This window comes from Corvus brachyrhynchos, unplaced genomic scaffold (genome assembly GCF_000691975.1).
Source record: "Corvus brachyrhynchos isolate BGI_N302 unplaced genomic scaffold, ASM69197v1 scaffold92, whole genome shotgun sequence".
Lineage (NCBI taxonomy): Eukaryota > Metazoa > Chordata > Aves > Passeriformes > Corvidae > Corvus > Corvus brachyrhynchos.
This window is the reverse complement of record NW_008236973.1, coordinates 5,286,899-5,303,273: the sequence shown is the minus strand read 5'-3', so window position 1 is coordinate 5,303,273 and position 16,375 is coordinate 5,286,899. Positions and strand designations below refer to the sequence as shown.

The window sequence follows — 16,375 nt, the reverse complement described above, 5'->3', positions numbered from 1 at the left end:
CAACCTGCACTGGGTAGGAGCGCTGAGAGCGCCCTGGCGCGCTCCTCCGCCGTCGGCAGCAGCACAGACCAGCCGCTCTGCAGCACCGCTTGAGCCGCCGACTGCACTGTGTTAAGAACCCCAGCGTTGCTCGCCAATGTTACCACTGTCTGCTTCAGGCTGTTGAGCAGGATACTGCCCAAACCCAAGCCAAGGCATTCTGGATCCACCTGATGACTAATGGCAGCATGAAAAATGAAAAAAAAAAAAAAAAAAAAAAAGGCAAATTTTAATTAACAAGTGGTATGAACTTGGTGGGAATGGGGGGGAAGTCGATCCTGGAGCAAGTAAGTTCAGTGACCAAGATACAAACTTTTACCTGCAAATCTGTAAAATTAAAGGGAAATTCTGGCTTGCCTACATACTGAATTTAAACCAATACTCAAAGATTACAAATGGTAGCTATAAGCCCCGAAGTTCTGCAGTAAACCTAAAAAATAACCTAAATTGTTTCTGCCTCACTACATCACGCTAGAAAACATAGCACATTTTCAGTGACTGTCAGACACCAATTAAAGAGATCATTCACTTTTAAAAATGCTATTTAAAGTCCATAAAAATGCTCAAAATCTCTGAGTGAGTATACAAGGCTTAGTCCATTTAGGTATTGTTTTTATAGTTCATTCTTAATGAAACCCAGAAGCTGTCAAGAAGGAAAAAAAAAAACAACACTAGATGACAAATTATAAAATGATAGTGTAGTTCTTTCACTTTCTAAAGCCAATAAAAGTGTTTTAAGGCACATTAAAGGTTACTGTTTCCATCCAAGCAGTTTAGTGAAAACATTCAGCTCAATGACTGCTCAAAGTGTAGGAAATTGGAGGTACCTGAAGTCTTAAAAGGTTTAACGTTGCCACAGCCATACACTCCTTTTCCTGAGGAGGGGGCCAGTCAGAGGATCCATCCATTCCCTCAGTTACTTGTCTCAGTAACAGATCCAGCTGCTCAAATGTCATGGGGCAAACATCCACCACAAAAGGTACCCGCAAGCCTACTGACCATTCTGAACACGATGACCAAGCAAAACTCTATAAATGGAAACAATACACAAAGTTCCACAGTTGGTTATTTTCTAAATATGACACTGATTACAGATAGGAGTGTAAAGCTAAATCTGCCCTCAAACAGCAATAGTTCATGTGGAAATAATACCAGCACAACCGTGGAAGAGAATGCTCTACTTGCATCCTTGTAAACATACATAAAACCCTACGGATCCAGAACTCTCCCATCACATTTTCCAGTGTGTTGTCATACCCAGTCCAGATACCTTACTATTTGTGCCCCAGGAAACAACATGCTGACAACTCCTCCATTGCTGTGCCACACAAAACAAAACAAGTAAATAGCTACTTCTCAGAATATCCAAGAGAGGGAAAGCTAATCACCCCTTTTCAGCAGAACAACTGCACAAGATTTTTTTTTTCCCAAAGCCTTCATTTACTCAGAATAAGAATAGAAAACGTCATGCAAGCACAGAAAGAAGGACCAGAATTAGAATACAGAACTAACCTCAGTGAAAGGTAAAAACCAAATCATTCAAAAATAAAACCTACCTGAGCAGGTCCACAAGCAATTCCAACAATATGCTTTGTGTCTAATCCCGGGAGAGCTGCGGGCTCTGGTTTAGTGATACGCAAAGTATCAAAATGCTGACACTGATCATTGCTTCCCCAGCTGTGCACTTCACTATCTTCAGTCAGTGCTAAACAGTGGGTAGATCCAGCTGCCACATCTATCACTTTCTTCCCTGATAGGAAAGTTAGATATTGAAAATATAACTTGGATATTACAATCATTGACAGAAAAATAGCAGAGAGAAGGAAAACCATGATAATTACAACCACGCTTAACTAGGAACATATTATGGATGTCAAAGAGTCTCATTTCTGCCTCAGTAGTGGCTTGGAAGAGTACAGCAAAGCAAAAACCAAGAGACAGGTAAGTATGAAAGTTTACAAGTTAAAAAAAATCTTCTACTTTGTGTGCCTTCTACATAGAAACCTGTTCGGGAAAGATTTTTTAAAACATCTCCCCATCTATGATGAGAGACTGTGAAGTTATTTGTAGTCATTAGCTCAGTAGTTGTTCTCATTTAGATCATTCAACATATATGAATAATAATTTAAAGGAAAGACAGACCAATAAAAAATGTTTCTTCCTCATCATCTCCTACAGAACCTCAGGTTTCTCACAAAGGAAAGACGTAATTTTCACTCTGCTATGAACTAGTCAAAAGGCAAACGCAACTTTAATGACACTATTTGTTGTCTGTTATTTTCATTTATTCCATTCACCTGCCTTAATCTAATAATATATTTTATATATACTTATTTGCATGACAATGCAAACATATGTGCTTTAAATAAGCATTTCTGTGAACCTAATAAAAGAAAAGCAATAAGAATAATGAGAACACAAGACATGCAGCATTTAAAGCATAGACATAGTGTCTAAGTCTGCTAAAATCTTGTAGGTATAAATGCAGAAGTAACAGGAAATGCACATTATTACCTTTTTCAGTGCTACCAGCATAAAATATGACACAGTACATGGTATCATCACTCTTAAAGTTGGGTTCATTTGTGTCCCATAAAAAACTCCAACAGCAGTAAAAGGAACTTCGGAATATTTCCAGCTCTGATAATTACCTTTCAAGCCTTCCAGCAGTTTGGGATATCGAACATGCTCTTCCGTCCCATGCCCAAGTCTCTGATTGTCGCCTTTTCCCCAGGTGTAGACCTGGCCATCTTTGGTTAAAGCAATAGAAAACTGACTCCCACAGCGTACTTTCACAATGTCCAGATCTTGAAGTTTTTCTATCAGCTTGGGAGTTTTGCAACCATCACTGCCTCCTCTTCCCAGTTTTCCATAGTCTCCATCACCCCAAGACCACACCTGGCCTTTACATCAGGAGGAAAAAAAAAAAATAATCGCACTGCTTTTTCATGTAATTAACTCATCTGTTTTAACAAGTAAGTTCTTAAAAACCCGAGATTCTATAACAAGCACAGATTTTAAATTTTATTTTAAGAAAAGTAGTTCCAAATTAATTACTAATTGTTTGTGACAATAAGAAAGAATAATATTTGAAAAGCTTTCATGCTGACAAAACTGAACATAAAAAGTGCAACATAGAACATGCACTGAAAATCTGTTAGTGTATGGAAAGTCCTTCTTAAAAATATATGAAGCATAGGATTTACTGTAAATCAAGCAAATTAAAAACTGGTTTCTTTTATTATTTATAAGAACTTACAAAATGTTTTCCACATTAAATGGCCAAACTGTCTGTGAAGCCTATTTCAATTTTCAGTTTATATCATTCAAGCATTTCTCAAAATGAAATTAAATCACCACATCTATCATGTTCTTTTGAAATACACTACTAAATCTAAGTCCTGATGTAGGAACTTAGAAACAGTCAAGTCATTCTGCATCTGCAGTAAATAAAATTATAGTTCAAGAATGGTAAACCCATGCATGTACAAACAAAGTTTTGCTTTACATTCCGATGCATTTGTGTTCCCTGCTTGCATAAGCTAGTCCCCAAGTACTCTGATAAGCAATGGAAGCATGCAAGGCAGAGACCAAGAGAAAAAAAAAATGGATAAAATCTGGGTTTCCATTTCCTGCATGAGCAAACACTTGTTTTTAAATAATGCACATCATATTAACCAGCTGTATTTCAAAGGAACAATTAGCTTCCAAGAACTATCTGCTTTCTAAGAGATGACTTTAGGGCTTAACCTCACACAATGAAATGCAAGTTTTGAATCTATCTCATCCTAGGCACCTTGGTCAGGGACGTTGGAAAGATGAACTTCCATGCAGTTTCTCTTTGACAGTTCCAAAGGGTTAACAGAGACAGCTCTCCTACTCTGAATTCTGGCTCTTGTGACAACATGAGATATTTGCGCTTATACAGTAATGAATAAAATTTAGACACATGCACATATATGTATTATTTTGTGTGTCCATTACAAACTTACATGAAATATATACACCATAAATCAATATATTTGCATATTCATAAGGAACATACTGCATATCTATGCATGGAAACACCTCTGCAATATTATATGCAAAATGTATAAATGTACATATTTAATTCCCCAGAAGGAATTTCAGCTTCAAATTCTTACAGAATTCAAGCCACTAGAAATAAGCATATCTGCAGTATAAACACCTTCAGAGTAAAAGGAAGGAAAGGTAAGCTTACTTAAAACTTTTAAGTTTTGTTTACTACTAACCATTTTCAGTAACTGCAAGAGTCTGAGCATCTCCACTCCCACACGACACATCAATAACTTTGAGTCCTTTCAGCCCCGTGACCAGCATTGGGATGGTCTGATCTTCACTGGAACCTTCAAAACAAAGTAGTTCTGTGAGAAGAAAAGCCCAGAAGGCCTGACAGGTTCTTTTGTTTGGTTTTTTTTGCTTTTTTGCTTTTGGATGTTTTGCTATGTGGGTGTAGGTCAGTGTTGGTTAGTTTTGTTTTTAGATTTGAGTGTCATGACTAAGCTCCCATAGGGTTTCTGAGACATCCAACACGGATTTAACCCATGAAATAGTCTTAGCTTCACGAGGAAAGGAACAGAGAACACCGCAGATTTTATTTCTCCACCCAATTGCTTACTTCCAGATAACTCACAGGAATTTAGTGGGTTTGAGACAATCCCTCCCGTAATTATTTCAATTCACATGAAGCCACAGAAGGTTCTCAAATCAGCTTTAGGTGGGATGGAAGATCATTTGTGACAGGCACTAAACAATTCTTTAATAACTTATTTGAAGATATCAACTAACTCACCATGACCAAGCCTGCCATAGTTTCCTCGTCCCCATGTATACAGCTCCCCCTCAGCAGTAATGGCTGCACTATAGGTGCTTCCACACGCAATATGAACAACATGTTTCCCAGCTTGCTTCCCAGATAAAGCAGATATCATCTTCGGTTCCTCCAGAGGGCTATTTAAAGAGAAGGTGACATATTTCACAAAAGGTGATTTGATGAGTAGTTGATAAAAGGTGTGACATGCTCATCATAATTGCTGCAATTCTACCTGCAAGCCTTATTATCAGTCTGAAGTAACAAAATATAAATAGAGCTACAAGCCAAAATTAAGTTCAAATTGTTCAACAACATAGAAACCACTGAAGGAGTATCTAACAACTGCAACTTCTGTTTCCAACTTAGTTCATGCAATGTTTTAAAAAAAATTTGTTGTTAAAAATACTGCCTTTAATTACTGTATCTGAACAATTAATTTCATGACACTGATAACCCCTGTGTAGTCTCTCTTTTACTTCAGAGGGAATTCTGTACTGGGGGAAGACACTTAAAATCTCTAAAATGTATTGATGTACACCCCCTATGCAGTACTGTTGTAGAAGACTGCTTCTACACAAAAGCAGGACAATAATGTACAGGAAAAATGGAATAATGTATAACATGACTGCATAAAAAATTATGACCCCGCTCCAACATGTGAGTCAACACTACAGAGAAAATGTGTTCTGGATTCATAAAACCATTAATAGAAGGCCTACTAACAGTGCTCACTGCTACACCCTCTACCTACAAGTATTTCAGAAAGCAGCATTAACAGAGAGCTGGGAATATTCCAGACAGAGAAAACACACAGGGAGAATGCAACCTCTGTTCAGTAACAGAGCCAAATGTCAAATGCTGAACATTGCTTATACACACAACAAAATAATTTTTACAATGAATTCAGAACACTTGCAAATAAATGTTATGACTATTTTTAATACATACACTGTATCCCCGTGACCTAGTCTTCCACCATCTCCACAACCCCAAGAGAAAACTTCACCATTTGCTGACAAAGCCAGATAGTGGTGCCCATCTGAATGTGCTGCTATCTTCACAATATTTCTGGAAGCTAGGCTCTGCACCAGCTGTGGTCCCTGCAAACGAAACAAAAGCAACATGCTTACAAAAACTGCTGATATTTTCCATCACATAACTAGGTACAGTTTTCCTATTTCCAGTTTTATCAAAACTTTGCTCTCAAATTAATGAGGCATGAAGAAAAAAAACGGTCAAATATGACAAAAGCAATGCTTTGAAGTTATTTGTTCCCATACTCATAGGTCTTCAGTGCATATGAAAATGGTGTTTATCTTTACAGGCTATCTGAGTGACAAAGGCTTCTGTTACAGTGTATTTTTTTGAGAAACTACACAGCTTGAACACAGTTATATTGCAAAAGTAAAATCCATTTCATATATGCCAATTTTGGAAGCTACCAAGGCCAGCATACCAATAAAAGCAATTATAATTGTATCCATAACCTCTAGCCTGATAGAAATTATAGAATCCACATGCATTTCATCAGATCAACACAAGAGACAAAACCCAGTATTTCTGAAGGTTCAAATACAACAGTACAGAAAGCTCACAGAAATCAGCACATCTCCAACTACTCTCCTAAGGAATTATAAATATTTAGAAGAGCAGATTTATGAAGTAATACAGAACAGATTTTTAAAAACATGTAAAAAACTCTCACCAGAGTATCACTGTTATATGCTTGTGTATAAACTCTTCCATTTCTAGATAATATCAGAAAACGTTTCTCTGCACAAGCAACCTGTACAACACCAAGGTTGGCCAGTCCTTCACATTGAATTGGACCGCTCACATTAGCATAATATTTCCAACCTATTAATCCCCAAGCAATGACCTCTTGCAGTGACCCCTAGGAAAAAAGAAATTCTGTAAGTACCAAATTTTGAAATACACAACTTAATAAAATCCACAGAGCAAATTATGTTTTAAACCCTTTTATGCCAAATATATTCACATCTGAGACTGTCATTCGTGCCAATAGTCAATAAAACCTACCTAATTGGAAGATACCAAAAAGAAGGACTTGCATGCATCATATTCAGGTCAGTCTGGTATTAAATGAGCTATAAATATCTACTGTAAGAGATTCAGAGATTCTTCAACTTGGAAAGTTGGCATTTACTTTTTTCTTTATTTTTTTAGTACGTCAGACCCCCAACATTTGTAAAGTCTGGTCTTGCGAATTTACTCTGAGAAACACAAGGAACAGCTCAAAGTATGGCAGAATTAGCCATAGTGTGGTAAGACAGAATGGTTCATAAACCATAAAATTGCACTCCAAGGCCAACTGAAAAAGGGCTGATGTAATAAAAGTTACCCATGTAAGACAAATTTCAGAACTCAAGGTTATGTTGTGAAAATCAGAAAGGAATTTGAAGATTCTTAAGAGCTGTTTTCCTTGCATTCTGAAATTCAGTTATGCTTTCAGGGAAAACATCCTACTGTATTTGATATTGCAAACAATTACCTTATGAGATGTAGGAGAGCTACACTGTGGAGGCATACATGGGGTGGCAAGGCGGTCTAAATGGGCCATGATCACCACAGCTGTTTGTCTCAGATCAATCGCCAGCTCATTGTCCTGTGGCAAAGTCAGATACCTCAGAAAACTTTCATTTGGACTTAGAGGGTAAGTCAGAAGCTGGAAAAGAGAAAAGAGGAGTCAGAAAAGCATTCAAGGTGTATCTATGAGACTACACATAGAGACACAATAAAGTTTAGACAAGATGACTATCTGCACAAGTGTAAGAGAAAATGAACTAACTCTGCACATCCTCTTTTTACATCAGAGAAAAATCTGAAACATGCATGTTGAGAAAATAGTCAGTGTATATAATAGAAAGTTACAAGCATGATAAAATTGATTTATTATGTTTTATCAACCCCTTTAATATTCACTAAGAGTTACATTTCAATTAATTTTAAACACAGAATAAAAACAATCCAAATATGCAGAAAACTTACTTAGCCACATCTAACTTCATTATCCCAACAGCATTAACTGTGAAACAATGCTTACCTCTAACCATGCTGTGATATTCTTTCCCCTACCTCAAGAAACTCAAATGTTCACATGAAAACCAAACAACCGTGGTGTACATAGATTTTACATGGAAAACACCACTCCCGGTTTTGTTTGGATAATTTTACGATTATTTTAGCCAGGCAAATGAAATTTGATTCCAACATAATGCCCCTATCAAATAATCCAAGAATAAGTACCTGAATCTCTTCCTCAGTATTGGGCATGTCTTTATTACATATTATACTCTGAAATCTTTGTAGCAAAGGTAGAAGGGGTGCACTTGTTCCCTGTGCAGATCGCTCATTGTCCGTTTCCCTCGTCCCATTATCCCAAAGTTGAAGCAGCAACATAACTGCAGACAACATTTGGCTGCAAGAGGGAATCAACATTTTCTATTAATAAGCATCCCTAGAAACACTGGGTTACGTTATCCATACAATTCCCTTTCTACATTTGGAAGTTTAGCAAAATCAGATGTCAGGGCTTTGTGTTTTAAACAGATTAGCAAAATATAAAAAACGGATTTTGCAATCTAGATAGTATTAGGTATCAATCACCACTGCTTTAGTGAAAAGGTCCATATGCTTTGAACCACAATTATTACATTAAACCCAAATCCATGAAAACTGAAGACTGTCAGCCCATTCCAACGGACAGTGATGGTTAAAAATCAGTGTTCATGCTTCTCACCTTAGTGTACCCCTCTGCACTGCCAGTTCAAGCAATATGGCAAGTGCCAAGTGTTGGTCTTGCAAAGGAATGTTTCCTGGCCCCTTGGTACTGGGAGCTCCATGCACATCTCTATTTAAAAGTCAAACAATATACATTAACTAATAGAAAATAATACATAATTGCTTATCAAAAGCATCTACAGCACCCCAAGAACCACTAAACTTACAGAAAAATACTGAAGTGGTGATGAAAACAGCTGAGAAGAAAAGCCCACACATTCCAAACTGGATCAAGTTTTAGAATAACAGCTAGGCTTTAAATATGCCCCAAGTTCTGCTATCTATCAACAGTTCTATTAAACTTGCTAAGAATATGAAACACATATTCTTATATGTGAAATTCAAATATGTTTTTTATGTTTTATGATATTCACCTTAAGGATGTAGTTCCAGTATTGAAAAGAATTTCTAGTAACTACTGTAAAAAGGTAACCTGAAGCCTACTTAAATAACAGTGAAGAGCAGGGGACTGTTCCAAGTCCAGTGTTAGTGTATTTTCCCTCATGCACAGAAATCTGTATTATTTTACTGTACTTAATTAAGAGTGCACGTATACAATATTACCAAAGCATTCTTCTGCTTTGGTAATATTATTATTATTAATTACTTTTACATTAGTAAAACACAATTTTTTGGGTAAGTCTTCATGCAGTGATTGAGGATATTCCAATTCGGATTTTTCTTAAGCAGCTAAAATCATTAAATCATATTTAAAGAGCATCATTTCAATAGTTCATTAATTTTTTGCTTGCTTGTATAACAACATTAGAAAAGGAAGGAAATCTTTCCAATATTCTATAAATCATTATGTTTATACCACGGGCTTCTGAGAGATGCAAGCTTGCCATTTAAGAGCCGAAAAAAAGAAACTTACCCAGTCACAACAGACCTTAGGAATTTAGTAGCTCTTTCTACCACTTCCAGCCACACAGAAGATACAGTCCCTTCATCAAAAAGGGATGCCTCTGGTAGAGCTCGCAGTGCATCAAGTGATTCCTGTAACAATTCACTGCACAAGTCTGCATCTTCACCTAAGGAATACAGCAAGAGAAGTTAAATTCCCATCTTTACAAAAGTTAGAGAAATTGTTGTACACAACATTTTGCGGAGCTTTTTTTCAACACAAGATACAAGTTACTTCCTACAGACAAAGTTCTCAATTTTCACATGAATATTTGAATATTCTGAAGAAATCTTCACCAAAAAAAAAAATAAAATTCAGAAAGGTGAAAACCCAAACCAGCTCATTCCACTATGCAGCCACTGAGAAAAGAGGTGAACTAGGGCTGGCTGGACAGAGTAAGCCCACACCTGCCATCTGACCAAACAGTGCAGACTGAGACAGGCAGGTTTAGTGGCACAGGGGACAATTCTGCCAACCTCTGCAATTTGACAATTGCTGACAAGTACACAAACTAAACACAAGCTTCACACTCAAAACTTTTTCTAAGCTGCTACTATCATGTAATAATACAGTGGCTTGACCTTGTCTGAAGAATAAATCCAACTTTTCTGAAATTGAGCATTAAAAATACATGCTTTTCATGAAATCCCAACTTACCTTCCTAAGCATAAAACATCCCAGAAAAACATAACATTGATACTGGCTTGGGTGGCTTTGATCAGCAACAACATTGTTGGGCACAGTATCACATAAACGCAATTATGCAAATCTATCATTTATAAACTTATAGTTCTATGCAAATATTTAACACACACACAGGCTTTAATGAGTCAACTGGCTTCAAATGAAAAATATATTCAATATGCTCAAGAGCAGACCTACCTGACCTCCAGGCTCTACGAAGGAAAGCAAATGCAAATGAAAGTGCTGCTCGGGATCCAACGCGTGCAAGTCCTTCTACACCTTTGCCTACAGGTCTTGAGCTAAAAAAAAAATTATGTATGAATAGATTCAATAACTCTATAGAATAATAATATATATTTATGTTACACTTATTTTGTATAACTTACATATTCAACAATTTTATAATTTAGCCATATGCATGCATATACAATTACACAATTTTTATTTGTAAAGAAGCATAACCGTATCTTGAGAAACAAGGTGGACAACATCAAAACATCAGCAACCAAAGTTCAACTTCAACCACTTCAAAGAACCAATTCAACGTCCAATATCACAAAGCTTCACAGAGAAAAATATAAACCAGACTGGCATAATAGGCTGCCACCAAAAAAAATGCCCATAGTTACTCAAAGCAAAATTATGATGCTTTACTAAAGATATGCAAACATAAGGTAATTCATGTACTAATTATTTACTCGGGAAGTCTGTATTTTTAGCTAGTTTGGACTGCATAAACTAAGCTTACAGACTTTTTAAAATTAATCTTTAATTATTGATAATTAATTCCACCCATTTTTTCACTTCTTATCTTTCTATTCAAGTGTCAATGCTACAAATCTCTCTTTGCAATTTCTGTACTTGTGTGGTTAAGGAAGACAGATAGCTTCAACTTTTGGCAATATCCACTGGACTTATATTCATTTCTGTTAACTTCTCTTTTCATGCAGACAATCACACTATTTTAAGTAAGCTCCCCTTTGTAGTCAGCAACAGGAGATGCCCTACTGCTTCCAACACTGAACCACCAAGTCTATTTTGGTATGTTGTGAGATTACAAAGAAAGTGAACTGCTTAGGACTTTTTCAAGAAATTATACTTGCATTTTTAGCAATCTGATAACTTAAAGATATCAGTGCTCTTTTTAATCAGAACTGAAAAAAAATTTCAAGAGAACAGTCTATTCAAAGAAAGACATCCTTGTCAGAACTCCAATTCCATAATAGCTAGTTGTGATATCTTACTTACATTCTCTTTTCATATCTGAAGCTAGAGACAACCTAACAAAAATTTCCCAAGCCAGATTGCTTGCTCTGTCAGACAGCTACTGAACACTTTCTTTAATGCCTTATCTAATCGATTTTTCTATTTTTAGGTCTAGATAGCTATCCAGACATGAAAAGTAATCAGATAATTCCTTGTTCAGTTCCTTCTCTTGAAATAGTTCCCTATAAAATGCACAATTACATCATTTCTCACCCAAGCCAAGGTTCTGTGCTCTGCTTTTATGTATTTGTATTTTTTAATTTATGTGCTTTAACTGAGCAACTATTGACAAAAATACATTAATGTTATTGAAATTATGTAATTTCCATTAGCATCATTTCTGAAATAGACTTCCCCATACTTTCTAGCTGAGTAGAACAAAAGAAATACTTCAATAAATGTATACTTATACCTCAAAGTTTAATATCTACAGCAATGTATTACAATAAAAACCTACTAGTACAGAGACACTGTAAGAAAGCACCAGGCAAGGAGGAGGACTGATGGCAGATAACACCACTTAATATGGTAAAGCCATCTTAAGAAATAAGAAGTTTCTTTACCGTTAATGTTTCACAAGGAGGAATAAATCACATTAAGCTCTCACAGACATAGAAAGGTTGATAACCTTTCTATGACTTTTCTAATGGATTAACTTGTTCATGGAAGTGTTACTACCTTTTCTTATCCACAGCAGGCAGAGGAACGCTACTGCTTTTCCACTTTACTTTGACGTTCTCCTGAAGAACTGCTCTGTTCAAAGCAATGAAGTATCGTTCCAGGATAACCAGCCTCTGCTTTAGCCTCACAGCTGAAAGAGCTGTTGTTGCAGTTTGTGTGGCCAGAGCTTGCTGTTCCTTCACTAGTACATGAAGGCACTCCTTCAATTCATTCACATCTGAGAATCAAAGACAGATATCATTTTATGGGCATTCATCTTTGTTATATCCAGTACCAAGAAAAATAAAGACCACTTGAAAACCGTAAACTGACCAGAAGTCTGAACCCCCTGTGAAACTCCCTGTTTCTATACTGAATGCACACGGTACAACATAAATACAATCAAACACGTGTTTAGACAAAGGTTATCATCAAAACTGCTTTTGTCTAAACATATCTAAACCTTCATATTTCATGTCTGAAATTAAAACCTCACAGAAAATATTTATGCACTCCAAAAAAACAAGTTAGACAGCAAATCCTTATCATCATCCAACCTCAGAATCTGACTTCTCTTAAGTGCAGGCAACTCCCTTGCAAGTCCCCACAAGAATATGCTTTCATTTTGCACCCAATACACATTATCTTAAGTTTCTCAGAAGTCATAAAACTACTCTCAGAAGCTCTAGGATCACTGCAAAGAGCTGCTACGCTTCTGAAACAAATAATGTCAGAAATTTAAGATGCTTTCAAGTACTATTAGCAAATAAAACATCTGACTTATGTACCAGTGCTAGAATATTAATTTTCCCTTTCTTTCACCGGAGTAAGGAGGCACCAGCCCAAAGTCCTAGTAATCTAATAACAGATGGTAAAGTACAGTGTTAAAAACAACAACACAAAACCACTCTAAAACAAAAATTTGGAAACTGTATTTTTATATACTCTGTAGCTTTAATTCCTAGGACAAATATCAACAAAGTACATTCTTAAAGGGGCTCTTTTCTGTCCCTTCATTAACAGTCTGATCACTGAGCCACCCCACTCTGCTTTGCACTGCATTACTACACTTGTCCCTAAGCCAACCACAGCTTGCCTGGCAGCTACACAGAAGTTCCTTTGTTTTAAATGACACCTGACTAAGGAGTATGAAAAAAACATGTCTGCATATATGTAAGAAACAGCTTGTGAGAAGACACTTCAAAAAAAACCAAAACAAAACAACCCCAAAACTATACAAAACCAACACAAAACCAACATATTTTTTGGAACAAGTGCCTCCAAACTAGAAATTTAGACACATTTATGGTAGTCTCTGTGGTCAAAAATTTTATCTAAGGAGGTATAAAACCTTTTTTGCAGCTGTAACTGTAAAAAGTATTTCAAAGTTTTGTCCCCACTTTGCAACGCATCTTTGTGTTCCCAGGAAAGAATTCAAGCAACCCTCTCTGCCACTGGATCACGTTGCATAGTCACTTAAGGTTTGCTGTCAGCCATCACCCCAGGCTGTTTTCAACATTGCTACTCACATTTCACCATTTCATAATGTGTTAGATTCCTTTTCCTGAGGCAATTCACATCTTTCCACCTGACTACTAGGGACTTAATTTTTCAACAACAAAGATTAGATTAAAAAGTGTTCCTTGCAGTCTAGATGAAAGCAATAGCAGCAATTATACATGCTGACTCAAACTACAAGAAATCTGGCAAAACCAACAAGAAATTTGACAAAAAGCCACACCATCCTTTATTTTAGCTCCACAAAATTTCCCAAAGAACTCTGTAGCACAGAGCAAAAACACACAAAAAAAACCCACAAACCATCGAGCAGCACATACTTCAGAGTACCACAACAGAACATAGTCAATATTGACATCCCAGTTTCATGATCCCTCTAAGCAAACCATCCAAAGACATAAAAATCAGGACTTTTCTCCTCCCTTCCTGAACACTAAAGTCCTATCAACCTCTACATACCACCAGGCTACAACACCGAAATACAAAATCACCATGCTCTCTTCTTCACAAAGAGACTTTGCTTAACACTGTTGGTTTTGACTAATAATTTTATCCTGCAGATTCATTTCCCAAATTATGGTCTCATACATCCATAGGAAAAGCAAAGAAATAGTCAATGAAGAAAAGAGAAGGCATTTTAACACTTACATTTGGGGAAGAGAGTCCATGTTTGGTGCTACAGAAAACAAGCACTGGACAATAGACTCAGCAGTCTGTCGAGTAATACAGAACTACAGCATTCATCCTTCATTCCTGCCTGGCAAGTTACTCAATTGTGGAAACCCTCTAAAATTGTTTCTGAGAGTTAAAGACTCAAGCAGAGACCACCTAACCACCAATCCGCTAGCAATTACTTTACAGAGAACTTTCCCTGAAAGTCTGCAACTGCATTCCTTTCAAACCACTTTTGATCAGCCACAATGACATCCAGGTGTTACATAAATTAAGCAAGATTAAATTTCTTGTCAGCAGAATTGCCTTGTTAAGGTTTAGGGTTTGACATGTTTCAATGATCTCAGACCTAGGGGGAGGTTAAGAAAGCTGGGGGAGAAGGATGTGCCTTCACAATTACAAAAGGCTACAATTTTAGGAAGGCTTTTTACCAAAATTAAATAATTCCACTCGTAAATACTTTATACAAACTTCCTTAGTATTTCAAGAATGCAAAACAAAGTTCATATACAAAGTGTAGTAAAGGCTGGAACAGGTTATAGTATCCTTGTAACTCAGACATCTAAAAACTGAACCAAGGACTATCTTGTTTTATTAAAAGTAACACTATTTAAGTGAGATATATCTATACACTTCCTCACTTTAAATCTTCTTTTATTCCATAAGTAAATTTATATTTACAAAAAATTTAGTTAATCTTTCAAAATATTTAAATCCATCTGGGAATCAACATGGTGAAACTCATTTCAATAAACCCTCAAACCTGCACAACACTTGTTACTGATGAACTGAACTGTCTAATGAGAGAATAGCTTATTAATAGTAACGATTCAAATTTCATCTGAGAAGGTTACAGGGAACTCTAAACAAAACTGTTCACATGTCACTTCACCAGGCCTTGATGCTCACCATCCATTGCAATGCTATGCTTTGCCAGTTATTCTGTGAAGGGTGGAGACATTATTTACCTAATCTGCACCTGCACTGTAGGAGTTGGAGTCATACCACACCAGTTTAAATTCTCAGACCACCATAAGCAGAATACTTGTTAACTGGCAGCTACAGTCAGGTATGTTTCTGGATGCAGTAGAGATAGGTAAGGGTTTTACCCTCTTCTGTTAAAATTTATCACATCTCTCCCTCCCCTCAGCGAACAATGCAACTATGCATCTTCACTTCTTAATTCCTCCAGCCCAGAGTTCTCCACATTAGAAGGAAAAACACTGGAATTGTTTAACCCAGCCTATTTGACAGAACAGCGCTAAGAAGTGACATGTTATTTAGATATTTGAGCAAAACAGGGGACAAAACAAGCAGCTGAAGACAGCAGCTTCTTAAACCATCTCAGCCACAGCCAGAACACTAACCTGCCATGAGCCTAAGATAGGTAGCATGTCCAAAGGCATGTTTGCTCCTGTTTTAGCAGCACAAAGAAATAACTTAACATGCTTTGTGGTTTCTTAACATTCATTTCATTAGCTCTTTTAGGGAATGCCACAGGCTTCTGACAGGTAAATTAGACACCTTAAAAATGCCAATACCAGACTGAAGTATTTCAAGGTTGACTAATAAACTTTAGTAACAGCAAATATAGATGTTGGAGTGTGGAGAGATTTCAGACTTGGAAACACATTTCAAGCAAAATTTGGCATGAAACTACTGTTATAATGAGTACACATTCCTGTCACCAGCAGAACTAATGTGCTCTAATTTCCTAGAGAATTTTATATTTTGTCTTCTCTTTCCCCTTCCACTACACACTACTTCCACTGGACGAAGAGGAGATAAAGGACGCAGTTGGCTTGGCTTAACAGGCTTCTAATGACCCTTCAAACCTCTAGAATGAGCAAATTCAAAAATTAGAGGGAAGGACAAAAATGCAATCACATACACATAATTTCCTTCAGAAACAAAACCATAATAGGCTTTCAATGTTATTTTATACCAACAAAGAATATAATGCCTAAAGGGCATTTAGCTTTTAGCTTTCTGCTGTC

General features: G+C 36.7%; 1 protein-coding gene across 2 annotated transcripts in view; it reads right to left on the bottom strand.

The window, feature by feature from the left end:
* LOC103611779 (E3 ubiquitin-protein ligase HERC2) overlaps positions 1-16,375 on the bottom strand; it is a 103,949-nt gene that overhangs the window by 64,978 nt on the left and 22,596 nt on the right. The window contains exons 4-17 of one of the 2 annotated variants that reach the window (XM_017728588.1): positions 12,207-12,426; positions 10,461-10,561; positions 9,549-9,705; positions 8,634-8,744; positions 8,141-8,312; positions 7,386-7,559; positions 6,579-6,767; positions 5,822-5,973; positions 4,853-5,010; positions 4,293-4,406; positions 2,691-2,942; positions 1,596-1,789; positions 867-1,067; positions 5-233 (exon numbers count right to left, since the gene is read on the bottom strand). In XM_017728588.1, the coding sequence (XP_017584077.1) occupies positions 5-233; positions 867-1,067; positions 1,596-1,789; positions 2,691-2,942; positions 4,293-4,406; positions 4,853-5,010; positions 5,822-5,973; positions 6,579-6,767; positions 7,386-7,559; positions 8,141-8,312; positions 8,634-8,744; positions 9,549-9,705; positions 10,461-10,561; positions 12,207-12,426 (2,424 nt within the window). The remainder of the gene's footprint in view (positions 1-4; positions 234-866; positions 1,068-1,595; positions 1,790-2,690; positions 2,943-4,292; positions 4,407-4,852; positions 5,011-5,821; positions 5,974-6,578; positions 6,768-7,385; positions 7,560-8,140; positions 8,313-8,633; positions 8,745-9,548; positions 9,706-10,460; positions 10,562-12,206; positions 12,427-16,375) is intronic. The other variant, XM_017728589.1, reaches the window with a different exon arrangement.